The 18,344-nt window shown below is 33.5% G+C and overlaps 1 protein-coding gene across 2 annotated transcripts; it reads right to left on the reverse strand.

The window, feature by feature from the left end:
* Positions 1-953: 953 nt before the first annotated feature.
* On the reverse strand, positions 954-15,881 carry hbn (aristaless related homeobox homeobrain). Of its 2 annotated transcripts, XM_011642572.2 has the most exons (4): positions 15,389-15,872; positions 7,048-7,316; positions 3,163-3,250; positions 954-2,250 (listed from the first exon to the last, which is right to left on the reverse strand). In XM_011642572.2, exons 1-4 carry the CDS (start codon positions 15,459-15,461, stop codon positions 1,787-1,789), a joined length of 894 nt encoding a protein of 297 aa, XP_011640874.1. In that variant the 5' UTR covers positions 15,462-15,872; the 3' UTR covers positions 954-1,786. The 2 variants fall into 2 exon arrangements, with proteins under 2 accessions (XP_011640874.1, XP_088935695.1); XM_089079569.1 differs by lacking the exon at positions 7,048-7,316 and having other exon boundaries at positions 15,389-15,881.
* Positions 15,882-18,344: the final 2,463 nt, after the last annotated feature.

Here is an 18,344-nt window from a genome sequence, read left to right on the forward strand (position 1 = left end):
TGTCTATAGAATACCATAAAAATAAAATATCATTCACCCAATCGTGTTATCTGTGTGCTTTATCGAACCTGCGCGGATCACGCGTCCCAAGCAGGTGGTGCAATAATTACCTTCCCGCGCGATAACGTCGGCGATAACATTAATTCTCGCGTTCGTTGTGCGGCCTTCGCCCTCTGCGACAGATAAATTTCTGATAACGCGGATAAATTGGCCGGATTGTAATTGCCGTTGTGCGTGTTACCGGCGTTCACGCCGGGATGCGCCTGATCCCGCCCACGAACGAAATTCACTTTCGACGGCGGAAAATGCGGAGCCCGGGGTAAAACGGAGGTGGGAGGCGCGGGGCGGGGGTGCGCGATTAAACGCGCGCGACACAAACGGACCCGTGGGAATCCGGGGATACGCGCGGGGGCACCGCCAGCTGCGCGGAATTCAGGAAATCGTCGTAATGACGCGGCCGATACGTCAAATCTTTTCATGATTAATGACGCGGAAGCGATTTTGTAGCTCGCCCCCGTGTGAATTGCCCTCGGACAGGGCGAATTAGGATAGTTGAAGTCCGAACCAACGGGTGCGAAAAGTTGAGGCACCTGCGACTTATTAATCGTGATACGCTAGTAAAGACTGTTATATATCGCGACACTTAAAAATGTACCGATAATCAGAAAAATAATCGCAATCTGTAACTTCCGAGATGCTTTACTTATAAATTCTTTTCACAAATTTTTTTCTTTCTTTTTAAAATTCCTTTCATTCCTTTTATCGATTTATATTTAAATATGTTTTCTAATGTTTTTATTTAATTTATTAGAAGAATGACATCAATTTTTGATAATTACTTAAAAATTATGTTAAATTTTAAGCTTTTATTCATTATAAATAAAAATCAATCTTGAGTCCAACTGCCAACTTATGCTGACAGGCAGTAATTTCGAAAGAAATATAATTCTGCATAATTTTTCGTAGGTTTAATATATTTCTTTAACTTATGGGTAGCCTACATATTTACACAAAGTCTATGATATATATATATATATGTTACATATGTATACATGATATATCTAACATTCGCATATGATACATATATTTTACAAAACTTCCTCTCACTTCATCTAACACGTACATCGACGATCCTGTACGGCACTTGATCTTTCGGAAGAAATTCTACGCGGGTGCATTCACATACCTTTTTACATGATAAGGCAGTTGTGACATGGAATGAAAATGACATTGCGATTTTATGTTTTTTTTTTTATAAAAATGTAATTAAATTAAACTTATAGATTATATAAATCTATATAGATCTATTATTAAACAATCTTTTGATGTCGTATGTAGAACAGTACAACAATTAATTGTTGTACTGTTAGTTAAATCTGATCAGTCCTAAATGATGATTTCATTATCTAAACGCAATCAGTTTTTGATATCAACGAAATAGATTGTTACGTTGAGTAATCGATCGTTGTCTAAATAAAATATGTTCTGAAAGAAAATGTAAAAATAATTTATCAATAAATTCTTTGTTCCGGCAGGGGGATTTGAGGACTTTCTCCTTTTTGTCTTAGTTTTATTGTATTAAAGCTTTATGTATTAAAATGTCTATCGAATTATGAATGATACAAAATCCATGTTTTTGCAGCTTGGCAAACGGAAGAATCCTCTGATGCATACAGGATATTATAGATTCGCGGATGTTCACGTCCGAAATACTTATATTGGTATCAAACAGTTTGGATAAATCGGAGGAGGTTCATTATTTACAAAAATCCGTAAGCTCTCACAGTTAATTGTCCGCCTTGCGTAGCGCCTCTTCCGCCTTCACTCTGAGCACTTCCGCGCTCTGCTTCCTGATCTCGTCGTCGGACGATGCCGAGTCCTCTTCCTTGTCGTTCTTCGAACTTAAGTTCTGCGGTATACTCTGCACCCCCAAATTCAGGGGATGCCCGTGCAAGTGGCTGCTCAGAGAATGACCGTTCACGTTGCTGTGGTTCAGCGACGAGCTCGGATTCAGACCGACCGGAAGCATCGTGCCGAGCGACGCCAGGTTCTGCGGTAAGGGTAGACCGATGTATTGCGACAAGAGCGCATGCAACGGCGGTAATTTCGGCGCGCTCGGTGGCCAGGGTGATGGAAAAACCGGAGGTATGAACCAGGGAAACGCGCCCGTCGGTGGACCCGAAGAATCCGCGCCGGGAACGCCACTGGCCGTTTGCAATAGTCGCGCGTGAAGAGACAACTCGTTCACACCTGTGAACAGAATTCAACGGGCTTGCTTCACTTCCTTTACATCACTCCAAATTCTTCCGCAGAACAAAATTGTATCAACCTAATTTTAACAATATTTTTAAGTCATTTTAGAAATTATCGTGTTTTTTCATCTTGTTTTTTATGAAAGAAAGAAATAAATTTGTCATAATTATGTTTAAAAAAAAAAAAAAACAATGCGAATGAATGTTGTGAATTAATACACGGAAAAATTTAAAAGATTCCCTTGTTACACCATTGAACATAATTGATAAAATCATATTGTAGCGCTGTAAGGATAGTACAGAGTTGAAGTCATTAAATTTTTTTTCCGCAGCTGACATTGCTCATTCAATGTACGAGTTTTATCCACAGAGCGTCTCATGAAAAAATAATCAGTTAGGTTTTTATTCTATATCATTCGCACGTGATGGTTGCGATGGCAGACACTGAAATTAGACATAATTGTTGTCGATTGCATCTACCCTTCGTAACTTGTGCCTTGTGTCCTTCTCCCTTGCACGTATTAGCGAGTGTAACACATGCGTCACTACGTTACTATAAAGCAAAGGAGCAATGGTAGATGAAAATGTGCTTTCTTTGATTGTTTTATCACCATCAAAAAAAAAAAAAAGAAGAAGGCAAATAATTAATTTAATATTGCAGCAAGTGGAAAGAAGAAATACGAGCCAATTTACAATATAAAAATATTTCTATTTTTTTCTAAAGAATAATATCGATACGCATTATGATAAAAATATTACTTTATTATTAATTGTACTGTTGCGATATATTTGACAAATTAACAAATGCAAGAAACTTTATTATTAAAAGTTTCTCTTTATATTTCTGTCAAAAATAATATCATCTTTGTGACCAATTAAAGTTATATTTAAGTTATATTTTTTAACTTACCGCCTTGTTCGACGTGCATAAAACTAGTATCTCTGCCTAACGCCTTTTCCTTCTTACGCCATTTTGCACGTCGATTTTGAAACCATACCTGAAACAAAAATAATACTTTATAGAATAAATATTCAATACAATTTTATTATATAAATTGATACAAAAATTACTATATAACTATTATAAAACAATACTTCAGAAAAAATATTATTATAAAAACATTATTATAAAAACAGTATATTCATTTAATTGTTAAGAAATTATAATTTCTTAACAATTTATAATTTTGAAATAAAGAATTTATAATTTCTATTAATCGCGAATTATTGGAATACCGGGGTATTCGTCACAGAAATTCAAAATTAGCAGGAAAGAGAAGCTTATGAGAATCCCAGGCACGTGTATCAGAGCGGCCAACAACAAAAGCTTGCTCTCGAGGTTGATTAAGCTAATTGTTAATAATTATCCTGATTTCCTTCGTACCCCTGAGTGCTAGCAACCCCTACCTTCGGTTCTATCCCCGTCTACCCCTGGAGACCCTCGTCTGATTGCCATATAAATGCTTTTGCTTTCCGCCTGAGCTGTCCGATTTTTCGTAGGTATTAAAAGAGGTAGCGAGAAAAAAAAAAGAAAACAGAAAAATAGAGGCGAGAGAGAGAGAGAGAGAGAGAGAGAGAGAAGATTCTATTATATTTTTATTCTTAGAAAGAAAACTTACAAGAAGACTTACTTAGAATAATACTTACATAAAAATACAAAAAACTATATATGAAATATAAAAAATACAAAATATAAGAAGGATATATATCCTTAAGTATCCTTCTTATATTTCGTATTTTTTTATATTTCATATATTATTAGTTTTCAATTTATATATAAACAAGAGTCGCAAATAAATATGTAAACAATATATGCTTAAGCATAGAATTATATTTAGCAATTCTAATTAGCATTATAAAGGCTACAGACGATAAAATTTATTAACAATAAAAATAAAAGTAAATTCAAGATTCGACACTTTCTTGCATCTGAATAGTTTATTAATCTTTTCCTCGAGAAACTGCAAAGATTATGGTTCATCACACGCGCGACAATCTTAATTATAATTTGCTTGAAAACCAAGAGAAATTATGACTTATGACAGCCCATTAGATCGAGACAAATTAGCGAGTTAGTTCGGCCGGGTTGCAGAATAAAATTGAGGTAACGTGGGAAAATCAAGGGTGCAGAGAAAGAAGTGACATCGAGAAAGGAAAGAAGAGGAATAACGTTGAAGCGAGGGAAAGAGGTCAGCGTTGCGAGACGAGGACAGGAAATTCAATTGCCTAATTGCTGTTAATTATTTAATCACTCCTGAATAGCCTTTAACGCTTAAGTGCTCACAAATCTTGCGTCATTTAAGCGACCCACCGCGAACTCGAAAGTTTGCAACGCCGACGCGTTTCCATAACTCTACCCAATTAATCTCTCGAACCATTTATCACAGAAATTGAAGATGTTTCTGCACCAGTCTATAAATTTCAAAAACAATAGTATATTGTTTATTAAAAAAATGTCAACGATAAAAAATATTAATAAAAATATATTTCTCGAAACTTAAGTCTGTGACAATTTAATACACACACACACATATATATATATATATATATATAAAACTCGAAGGGAGCTCTTATCTTAATATCTTTACATTTAGTTACAATTAATTAGAAAGATATTAAGAAAGAAAAAAGATATTAAAAGATTACATTATATTAATACGATTAGAGTAATTTGTGGAAATCACGTTGCAATATACCTAAAAGCCTATAAAAATTCCATCAGTGCGTCCAGCGGTGGCAAATCATCTGTCAGGATATAGGAAACGTTAGAAATGACTGCATGAGGCGATTGCATTACCATACGCGCCTGATCGTCGATACATCGGCCAGCCGTTAATATCGAAAAATGGGGTAATTTCGCATCTGGAATCGGCGCGGAGGTGAAAGAGAGAGGAAGACAGGAGGATTTCCTAGATTGAAATAAAGTGGCCGTGGCACCACTGTGCGTCGCGGCGGATCATTTAGCGGTTTTGTCGAGCGACGGCCAATTGCCGGCATTGTCGCTCCGCTGTACCACAATGGGCCAATCGGAATGCTCTCTGTCTCTTTTCAGCCACCATCATCGCCACCCTTCCGCTGGCGGCCCCATGCAACCCCTCGCACTCACCCACTACATACAGAAAATGCATGTATAAGTGTGTATATGTCTTTGTTAAAATTGTCGACAGTTTCTTTGTCGTCAGAATAAAACAATCGAATTGGTGATTCCTGAAGGGCTGATTCAAGAGGTTTAAGAGTAATTCCTTGAAAAAAAATCAATAAAAGATTCTCTCTTTTTCTATTAAATATCTGTTAAAAATTGTTATCTTTTTACAATATATATTACATTCATATATATTATTAATATATTTATTTCTATATTTATTATCTGTACGTACTATTATTTTACATGTTAATTTAACTAAAATGTAAACAAATTATTACTATTACTATTTTGCAAATAATTATTTGCTGATTTAATATACTTATTTACTCTGTGCAATATTATTCGTTTATAATTACAAATATTTCTTGCATTCTACGTAAATTAATTTATTTTTAATACGATGTATATTAAAAGGAGATAAAGTGAGAGTACAAAACCATCGTGTACGAAACGATGTGTACCTGTTATCATGGATTGAACTACACCCCAGTGCTGCAGCATACTTGAATTTTCAAGGACGCCGTTTTAAAGTAATTCCAAAGCAGATTACTAGTCTGTACGAGGCAGCCCTTCTTCTGTGGAATTAACCATTGACGAATTCGGGGAGTAGGGTGTGTTTCGCAAAATTACAGATGAAAAACGGTAGCACGAAATTTTGCGAAATACAATAGTCTCTAATTAGTTAAGTGACTCGCGCCTCGAAGTTGAGTCGCCAAAACGCAATTCTGCAAGCGCTTGAGGATGCTCGATGCTTCTCAAGTTTCGTGAAATCTACGTATAAATCAATTTTCGTGAAAATTTTGGTACGTGAAAATCTACGCCATTGTACGCTAATCACTGTGTGAACCATTTTATCGAGAAAAAGAAAAAAATAAATTTAGATCTATAATTATGAATAACAAAGTATCATAATAGCTATTCAAATATGTTTTGATATAAACGTTATATTAATGTAGCGCTAATCGCTCGTACAGTTTATCATGTTATTGCCTCGAATTCTTTTAATCTCCATATTTAACATTGAATTAACATATGAGCTTCGAGTTAGCCTTTTAAATCCCATCCTGCTGACCGAATCTAAAACTCGCCATTAAAACTACTTACGAAACTTGCGAATGCCACTATCAAATGGGCGAAACTCGGCGACACTCGCGTGCCTTTTTGGGCTTTGTGAAGTCGTTCGGTCAAAGCGACGAAAGGTTAATTATACTTCTGCAACTGTCTAGTAAAATCTGGCCTGACTTCTTTCTCCTCAAGCCGCATTTGCGGAATATTTGAATCAGTCATTGCGAAAAGGGTAGCTAAGCTAATCTTTTGGAAGTGCACGGTAGTCGAGAGTGATATTTTATTCTTATGAAACAGTATTTAATAATGAAAAAGACGATAGAAACACGAGACGCTCGTTGTCTTTTTGAGCTCTATAATATTAAATATTAAAATTTGATATATCCGTTTCATTTATTCCATTTTTCATATTGTTTGTTCCCGCAATGAAAATATGAAAGATGGAACAAATGCCTTTTTCCTAGTTTACTTTATATTCCTACCTTCTTATCTAAAAATTCGCAAAAATTTTCCTTATTTTCGCAATATATTTCCTCTCGTACCATATATCTTTTCTGCAATGATTTAATCGTTCGTGAAAAGCACCTGTACTCTGGCCTCCGAGAGATCCAGTCTCATCGCCAGCTCCTCCCTGGTGAACACGTCTGGATACTGCGTGTTCCCGAAAGCCTTCTCGAGCTCGTGCAGCTGATACGTCGTGAAAGTCGTTCGCGATCGTCGCACCTTGCGTGGTCGATCGGATTCCCCCAGATTTAAGGGATCGTGCAGCGCGTCGTTGATCTGATGATCGCTCAGGTGACCGAGCTCTGTATCGCCACCATCAACCACAGCGTGGTCAGACGACGTCGCGTGATCTGAAGACAATAATATACAATTTTTATAGCATAATTTTATTCGTCTGTCTTACCTCGGTGCAATTTTTTTAAATATTTTTCAAAGAATTTTGATATATTGTTATTACCTAATGTTACTGACGACTTAAAGTTGAAGATAGAAGAAGTTGAAAGATAGTAGAAGATTATAATAGACCTTAAAATTAAACATATAATAGATGTTTTACATTAAATCAATTTTCTTGTAATTATTAATTTACATCCCTTTTGTGCACCACAGACCTGCATGCCAAAGGTGACGCGTCGCAACGTGAGATCAGGATTAAAAATTGAAGTAGCGATATATAACTATAATTAAAAAGAAGAATCTTCCTGTCCGTAAGACGCGAGAATTCGTAATCCTCGAAATTTATTTGGCGCATCCTCGCTTGTTAAACGCACATGTACGTCAAGCGGTACGTCCGATACTTGAGCGCGGGAAGCGATCGGGAGGCGATTAAAGCCATATCGCTCGCGTTGCCAAAACGAAATTGTCGTTTTGCCTGATATGCCAACTCTGGCGGCGGTGGCAGCGGCGGGGAGATACGGGCGCAATTTCATTTTTAAGCCGCACAACGACCGGTACCGATATAACCGATACGCCGATGACGTCCGATCGGCGGATTTGCCAATTTTTAAGCCTCACCCGGCGCTTCATTCTCTTTTTTTTTTTTTTTGCACCGCTCCATACATCCGCTCGCGTGTACACGCCCGCGAAATACCCTACAAATGTAAGTGCGCACATTATACGTATGTGCTCGACAGTACTTAAAAGCCGTCGCTGTCAGTGATTAGCAAATATCACGAGTGCATACTGCCCACACCCTTCCTACTCCTTCTCCTCTCCCACTCACGATACAGCAGCAAGCCTTGTACCCCTCTTGTGCAACATACACCCTTCCCGGCTCTTTCTGCGATCGCGCCCCCCCGGTCTTGTACCCCGGTCTACCCCAGTCATATTTCCTATCACGATCACTTGTTCTGCCTTTGCGCAAGCATTGACGAAGGCTTAAAGCCCTATTAAGGTAAACTACATGTCGACGTCAATAGTCAGATATGTTGATCGATTCGTTTCAGGTGAGAAATGGAATCGCGTGGTACGTTAAATTTATAATACTTTTCGTGATTAAGGTAATAACGTATTTAATGGTTTAAGTTTACAAATAATTTTGAAATATAATAATAGGATCTTTATGGAAGCTTTAGAATGATTTATCAGTTATGATTTATTAATAAACTAATAATTGTTTATTTTATTATATATATATATATATTCCATCTTTAATATTTATAAAAATTTAGATAATTGACGATTACTCATGATTATTCCAACAATTTTGTCATAAAACTTGCAACTCTACATCGATCAAATCGCGTAAAAATACGCGTAAAAATATTTGAAAAATGCTCGTACAATATGCTTAATATTGCACGAACGTTCAGATAATAACAAATCGGTTGATCTGCATATAATTTCAAAAGGCACTTGAAGCGTTAAAAATAAATTCATTGTAACGAATTTTAAAAATAGACCTGCAGGAAACGAGGCAACATGCAATGCGCTTGACGAGATGTCGCAAAGGTATTGCCGAGCGATTTGCCAGCAAAAAGTAGCAGAAATATCTCACGGATTCCATAAAAATACATCGCGGTAATGTCACGGCAAAATCGAACATCGTGATAAACCTTGTTATCTCTTTGACGTTCATAAGACATGATATACTATATATATATGTATATATACACACGCGCGTCACAAATTGCCGCGCGATTTATTATTTCTCTTTGAGTTCTCTCTCTCTTGTGTCGATAATCTTGAGAACGCGCGATCTTTCCGACTCCTTCGTCTTTTGCGAGGTGCAGTTTTCTATAGATCCTTTATCGAATATCGAGATGCTTTCCATGCGGTCAAACTTTTATTTATACGAAAAATTTGAGGATACGAGAGAGGCACGTCTTAGAAAAAAAGTCTTACTTAAAAAATTAACCACAATTTCATTTGTTATAATTTAAGAAAAATTACATATTTTGTTTTATATGTCTTATGTAAATATCGTATATAAATGTTGGAGTATTATATGCATTGAGTCTACATTTGATCTACGTTTACGACTCCAACGTTTATTCTATTGATGAAATCGACATAGATTGCGTCTTCATTACTACCGTGAACTAATAGGCTAATTATTAATTAGCTGACTACACATCGCGCTTTAGATTAATGTACCTAAATTGGATAATGATCTAAGACCGAAGCAGCACTACAAAGCTACAACTTCTACATTCGCTTACGTGCATATACCTCAACTAATTTCGCATTCAATTATAATCTGCTTCGTGAATGTTTCCCTCAAAATCACTTTACATTACGCTATGTCATATCTTTGAAATAATTCAATAAAATCGATATCATTATGTTAAATAAAATTTTGTACATTTTTGTCATAAATTAACTAGTTTTAAATTAACTAGTTTTAGTTCATTATTGTTAATTATTTATTATTAATCAACTGATAAAATTAATTAATGACATTAAAATAATGTCATTTTTAATCATTTCATTTGTGCAATATAAATTTAAATATTTGATTTAAATGTAGCTCCAAAGACATTGTTTTAACTATTAAAAAAATAATGTTTCTTTCTCTATTTTATCTTTACCTATTCTACAACAAATGACTTATCTCAATTATTAAAATAAGCTTTATAAATAATATTTCAAAAATGATCCTCGTATAAAAAAATCGAGAATTATCTGTGCATAAAATAGTTAATGGTCCCTCTGGTCCCTCTGGTCTTCTCTAATAATTTTTATTTCTTCTTTAGATTTGTATCATCCTGATTGCTTTGAATTAATAAATTCGACTAATTCGACATGGTAATCTTTCAAATGGTTGTAAGATTACGATTATTCATCCCTATAACACGCATGTACATCCCCTTATATACGTATATCTCCGCTCGGACTAATTAGACAAGCATTTACTACTCGTGCGTAATAATGCTAATCCTACTTTTCGGTGTCAATACATAGCCAGCAGTTGTGATAGGATGAACCGAGGTATACGATCGAAAACGTATGCACGCCGGCGGCGCACCTATGTACACGTGTGCGTATACGCACGGGCTTTCGCGTGCACGCGTGCACACACGCATGCAGCAGAGAGAGGCATCGTCGTACTAATCCAAGCTGAATAGAGAGATTTCAATGTTTTTATGCTGGGGCACAATGGAGTGCCCACTTGATGCTTAGCTCTCCACTGCTTTTTATTAAATCTACGGTGCGCCGACGCCTGATGTGGACCAGGCGATTGGGGGAGAGTAGGGGATAGTCGAGAGGGTAAGGGCACGGGTGAAATTAAAAATTTATTTACCATGCCGATCGGTCACATGTTGCAAATCATTCTGCCGTGACGTAACCAAAGAAAGAAATCGCCTGCAGACATAAAGTCATCGACGGTGCGCATCGACGATACTCTCATGTAATTATTAAGATGATATTACATGAAGAAATATAACAATTTATAAATATAAACTGATAGAGATTTTTAACAACTAGTAAAAGATATTAATAAAAGAAGATAAAAATATAGTCATATAATAATGATCGGTAAATGTAACTTATGACTTTTTAGCACGAAGTCTTTGAACCTGCGTTTCGTTGTGTCGTTATATAATTCTTTGAACTTTTTTACCTATATGAATATGTTTTTTCCTAGAAAATTGTCTTATCTCAAAGTATTTTCTGATACTATATAACATCTGTAAACATTGATTTTATATACGAAAATTTCAAAATATGAGAAAAATTCTCGGCAAAGAAAAGAAGATTATTATAATATATAAATATATATTGACAAGTGAGATAAATCATGTCCATTTTTTAACCATGTTTTTATTATATGGGACAAAAATTTAAAAGCATCAAATCAATGCATTTAAGAGATAATAAAAAGAACATCAAATCTTATCACTACTATGCTGCTTTGTTCGATGTTCATTAATATGATTAAAAACTTAGCTTTTAATTAATCAATCTTTATTCGTCTTGATTGCAAAAGTAAAGGTTAAAAGAAGAAGAAAATAAGAATCTGAGTTTAAAATAATTCACATGTATAAATCAGGCAAATTTCATTTATTTTTATAATATAATTAGAGTAAAATAAAAATACTTTTAAATGACGACTAGACCATTCGGAATGATCGTTTTCCCGATAAAGCACATACGTACCTTTGCATCTATGTGGATTATGTGCCTAAGCGTTAAGCGTTAAAAGGGATCTGCGATCCAGTCCAGTCGACGAAACATACTTTCGTGAGACAGGAGCGGATTATAAGTGGCTGAGGACTTTACGTTGGAAATCTAATAAAGTCCTTAAGAGGACTTACGTTAATACGTCGGCCGCGAGAGTTCCACGGGATAAAATGCGACGAGACCATGTTTTCAAAAAAAATATTGTGGAACGCGCGTTTATGAAAATTTATAAATTTATGTAATACAAACTCCTTAACATTTCCATGTCAAGACGCATGATAAAAATATGTGTAGTTTGTAAGTTGTGTACGTGTGTTTACTGAGAAGATATTTGTTTTGAGGATAGTTTTTGAAGATAGTTGTTTTAAATATACTAGAGTGACATAAATAAATAGCTGAATCATTATTTAAATTATACATGTATGCATTTTCTCGAAGGTATAGATAAAATATATAATATATTAGATAAGATTATAGATAAAATATATTATATATTATTAACATTTAATAGTACTTTTATTAACTCAAATAAAAATTCTATTCATAATTTAATTTAATAATATCAGAGATAAAGTGTCTATTTATATTGATATGCATAATTATTAAAAAATTATTATACATTCTAATTTTAATGTTGTATAAAATTTGTGACTGTTTTATATTTTTATCTTTTCCTTCTTCCTATTTCTTTTTTGTAAATAAATAATACTAAAACAATAGTAATAATTTGTATAAAATGACAAAATATACGCACATTTATTGAGAAGAAATATTTGTTTTAAATATAATCAAAATGTCTACAATTATCATGGCAAATACAAATTATATACAATGATCTTTCAGAATTTCCTATGAATTATAGTAAATACACGCAAAACGATTCGTTCGGGAGTATACAAACATTGCAAATATACATAAATTGCACTTCTAGTAATTTATAAATTTATTATGATATCCAGAACATTGTTCATATGATTATTCGCGCTTGCACATCACGTGTGGCATTTCTGTATTTGTATACCGCACAAAGAGACAGTATACATCCAGTATATATATATATATATATATATATATATATATATATATATATACGCAATGTTTGCGTGTCGTAACGTCGTGCCGTAAATTCGCGTTACAGCGGTTATCACCAATCGCATATAAATTAAAAAAAACTACGTAAATCCTCCCAGAAAAGAAGATATCCTTCATAAAAAATGGAAAATCCGAGATAAAAGCATCATTGAGTCGATCATTTGAGATTGCAATATTGAAAACAATGTTACTTTTCATTGCAATTGTTAACAATCTCGAAATCACGACACGCTCGCACGATATGCTCAAGTAATTTATACCTGTACAAACTTAATAAGAAAATTATATCTTGCTATGTATTTTATCACCTTTCCGAAGCTAACGTTTCTTTAGGCGGGTTATCGAAAAAAAAAATATTATTTATAGCAATCACTCGATTTAAGATATCTTCCTAATTGAATTTCAAATCCTAATTATATTTCATTAAAATCTATTTAAAAAAAAAATCAATATCTAATCACAAGTGTAATCAAATTGTTAGGGCAATTATATCTCTTACTTTGCTCTTAAAACTTAATCACTCAAAAATAAACTCATTTATAAGTTATTTATCAGTCTCCTAATGTTTTATCGAGGCAATATTATTACAGTAAAAAAAGTAACTTAAAGTGAGCGGTAAAAGACAAAAATGCGTTCGTGCATTGAATAAAAACATCGCGGCGGCGATCGTCATATTTCGTTTTATTTGCCCATAAGCCTCAATTGCGGCACAGCCGATAGCCAGTGCACGTAACAATGTAGTTCTTTAAACTTGATAACACGATTTATCACGCCATGACGATTCCGCAAAAATGAACGCATCGAAACAATCCGCTCGCCGTTCGTGCGCCTCTCCGCAATCTAATCACGCGCATGCACTCGCGTGTCGCAACACCGTGTAGAATTCACGTTACACCGATCGTCACCACAGATTCTGTAACCTGCGACGACCTAATTACGTTACGTTGCCTTTAATCGCACAATCCTTAGATTAATGATATATAGTCTATGAGATTGTATCTCCTTATCCGAAGTTCATAATTCCTTATCTATAATTGAAGTTGAACTTCTTAATTTTCGAGATCGAGATAACCTATTTCTTATTTTCTCTGATTATATTTTGCATCTGATTATATTTATGCGCATATTTGTTACCTTTTACAAATAATACACTTCTGGAAATGTAATAATAAAATATTAAAATTTTTTTTATAAATTTGTATATTTTTTTTTTATCAAAGAAACCAAGACGAATAATTGCTAGTTTTAAAGATAACTTATAAATTGAAATAAATATTCGCAGATATTTTATATAATGTATGTCATATTTCATAACTTATTTCATTGATTTATCTTATTTACTATTTAAAAAAAAAGAATTAATAAATATTTAATAAAATGCTCATTAAGACTGTTTCTATGATTTTATCTAGAACTATCAAAATTAAATCATCTTTAATGACTTCGAGAATCAGCCGGTTATCATTTAGATATTACTATATAATATTATCTAATATCCGTCTTATCGAGTAATAATCGCATTTCACTAATGACGTATCACCTCAAAATAGACATGAATTGATTAAATAAATGACAAAGAAATGTGAAAGATTTTTTTTATTTAAAACTTTCTCTAATGTTTCCTATCTCATAAGCAAATCAGAAGTTGATAAATATTTTGTTGGCATTTTATGTAGCGTAAAAATATTTCCCTAACATTAACAATGAAAATTTATACATTTCATGTTCGTTCGTTGTTTATTCACCTAATGTACCCACCTCTAGATAACCTACTTTGTTAATAAAAAAAAGAGCGTGCCCACCGCGATCACATCGCGATCGATCCGTATATCGAGGTAATAAAAACTGTAACAAACTTTCTTGTTGACGAATCAAGTATTCCGCGAGCGAATGAAGTTATCGATCTTACGGTCGTTACGATCGTTTCGCGAATAGAGACACGATTTATCGTGCTAAATATGTTATTGTAAATTTCAATTTCAATTTCGAAACACGTACAATCAGTTAGTTGATGAATAGTATAATAAAAAATTTTTTTAATGTAATTAACATTTGTATAAAAAGATATGAATGATTGGAAAGAGATAAAAAGATTAAAAAAGCAAAGTCAATTAAAGATTGTATATAAGAAAGTAAATAATATGTTTTTTAATTTTGAAATTTTCTTATAGCCATTCAAATAATACTATTTCTTACAATGCAAAACAATGAAATAAAATAAAGATATATTTATCGATCCAGAGTAGAATTCTTGAGTCTAGCGATAAATATAAAATAATTTTTATGTATAATATTTATGTATATTTATGTATAATAATTAATTGCCTAATTGTTTTATATATAAAATTTATCAAAGAAAAAAATTAACATTTCCCCATTGCATTTAATAAACAGACATCTATATTTTTCTAAGTTGACAATTGCTCTTTCGATTTTTAAAAGTTTATTATACTTATAAATAAAAGATAATAACTATATAATAAATATATATTTTGATTAAAATATTAATATTTCAATTTATAAATATAATTAATTAATATATGTGTATGTCCATCCTAGTAGTAAGCGAAAAAATAATTTTATATACACATAATTGAAAGAATTATTTTACTCACACTCAAAAAGAAACCTGAATGTCTCGAGTTTGCACATGTAAGTAATTTGCACGCATTTTTTAAAAAGAAGAATTGAAAACACTTTGTCGTACCTTCATCCTTGCCGTGACCCAATATCTGGTCAATGCTGTACACATTTCTCTTCTGATTATAAGTCTGGGCCATATCTGAGGCAGGAATCGTCTTCGGAAATCACTGACGTAAGTTCCCGCGATTTGCAAACAAATGGTAATACGAAATAGCAGTCCTTGACCCACGTAAATCACTGGCAAATCATAGATTCTTTTATCCCCGGTGGCACGCGCGCAAATTGAATCTACCGCCGAGTCGCATGTACCCTCGTCGAATGTGATCCAGGTGGAAGAAGGTACACGAAAGGAAACGAGCGAACGAAAGAAAGATAGGGAATGAGGAGAGACAGACAGATGCCGAACTTTGTTCTCCACCTTCTCGACGGAAAATGCGTCAATCGACGGCGCACCACGCACTGGCTCGTCGGACATGAAAGCAACCCTTAATATCGCGTACACCAGCCCCACCTTGCAACCCCTAACACCGCCATATTAGCCCCTCGTCCAATGAGGACGCGTGCTTTTCACCCAAAGCCACCCCGTAATCGGAGGCTGAATGAAGCCTGGGCGGGGAATATTTTGCCCTTTCCGCGTAAATCCCCGGATTTTTTCTGGTCCCCCTACCCGTCTCACACCCTCCCTCCCTGTCCGCCCGCCCTCTTGCCGTCTCTTTTCGCTCTTCCGACCATCTCCTCTCCTTCTACATTCGATCCAACGGTCTACGTTCATCTTCTTCGTTTCTTCCATCTTCTTCCCTCGTCCTGTGTGTTCTCCATATCTCCCTCTCTGTTTTTTCATTCATTCTTACGTTTTTGTTTCATTTTTCTTATTTTCCAATATTTTCTTATATACTTCTTTTTCCATCTTCTACGCTCCCAAGATCAAATTTTTAATTTTGATTACGAATAATTTAACAACGATAATATTCTTATATAATTCTGCTATCTCAAAAACCTCACATTTTAATATTTGCTGCTATGCAAAAATTATCACATATTATAAAATGTTATATAATACTTTATAAAAGAATCTTATGTAAAATAATTTTATTTTTAAACAGTTTGCAAATTGTTTTAAACAGTGTAATAATAAAACAATCGTAAGAGCGTATTAGAAAGAAACAAGTAACGTATTATTATTTATTAGCAGATGGATAAATATTACATAATATTTCATTATAAAATAATGCAATAGATTCTTTAAATATACAAAGTCTTTATTTACTGAAATTTGATCTCGCTTTGACTCATTTGTATCTCGCTCCAGGCATCTACAAACGTTCTTGAAGAAAAATTTGCCAAAAAAGTTTTTTTTAAAAATACTTTTAAGCATTCTTTTAAAATTACCTGTTTGATTTTTATTTAGTTCATGTTTGATTTTGCATTGTTTCTTTCAAATATTTTTGCTTTTAATATAGATAAATAAAATGCATTTTCACTGTCCTAATTAAAATTTACAAAGTGTTTATAAAGTAAAAACATTTCTTATTGCTACTTGAACCTCATCTTACACACACATCTTTTAAGAAGATTTCCTAAAGACAGTTTCTCAAATAAATAATAGATTGATAAAAGAGAATAATAAAAATATCTGAAAATTTGTTGAATTCTAGTATAACATAAGATATTTATATTGTTACAAAGAACATTTTTCACAATCTTTTTATTCAAATATAATCTGAAATAGAAATTAAGAACGTCTGGCGCCTCATTGATTTACTAATCTGATTCTAATACTAAAATAACGTTTAGAATTTAAAATCCTAAATCAACACTAGGATAATCCTATAATCCTATAATACTGTGATATTTTAAACTTTCGTTTTCCCTAAACCAGTACCAATTTAACGAGATTTTAGATGTTAATATAAATTATATAAAAAGAGAATAATTGAATATTGTATTTCATAAATTATGAATTTTTTCTTTAATTGTATATTATAAGTCTCTCGATATTGAACAATTATCCGTGAGCAACGCTCGCAAAGTATCCTGATATTTAGAAAAAGTTAAATTTATTAAATATAAACAATTATTTAAAGAACGTAAGACAATAATTTAAAGACGTAATATTAATTTCTTCATTGAAGATATACCAATACAATTCGTCTTGTCACGACTCCATGAGACTTGGTAGTTCGATAAAACGAGGTTCGATAATATCGAATCTCCACATTGATTTGATCATACAGAATGTTTGCCGCCATCTGTATAAAGGCGTGGGTGTTCGATCTCGTCCTTGCTTGCCTCATAGTCGGCTTTATCATGCAAATATGGTATCGATACTCGTTGTCGGTTGTTGTGACGATAAAAAATAGATTTCTCAAAGTGCTTCGATATGACTAATAAAACCGTCAAATAAAATAACAGGAATATATTTGTATATGACATTTGTATCATTAAATATTGTACATACTCTTTTTAAACATCATTGCAAATTATCGAGATTATTATAATCTTGCATATAAATAATAATTGCATATAAATTTTTTACAAGTAGTTCTATCTCTCTCTGCGCGCTTAGATTTTTAAAGAAAATTCTTCTAATATCAGTTAAATAAACTAAATAAATGGGCATACATTTATTTATATCGCATGAATGCGATTTAGGTATACTTGTGGAATTACAACGCGACATAATCACGCTTAAATTATATTTTTAATACACTCATTGTGTGTGTGTGTGTGTGTGTGTGTGTGTGTGTGTGTGTGTGTGTGTGTGTGTGTGTGTGTGTGTGTGTGTGTGTATGTGTGTGTGCGTGCCATGAGCTTATTTCTTTTTGAAATACTTCTCCAACGTATGATTTCTTTGAAACTCACATCATAAATAAAGATACGGAGTTATTTCACAAATTAAGTGAGTAAAAATTAAACCTCATACGTTTGCACATCCAAACTGATTACGACTTCGTTCAGTTCTTCATTTGCGCGGATTCATACCGAGGTATATAAAACGTTGCCGTACACATCCGTACGCG

The sequence above is a fragment of the Pogonomyrmex barbatus genome, unplaced genomic scaffold, assembly GCF_055798465.1.
Source record: "Pogonomyrmex barbatus isolate J1 unplaced genomic scaffold, ASM5579846v1 scaffold3, whole genome shotgun sequence".
Classification (NCBI taxonomy): domain Eukaryota; kingdom Metazoa; phylum Arthropoda; class Insecta; order Hymenoptera; family Formicidae; genus Pogonomyrmex; species Pogonomyrmex barbatus.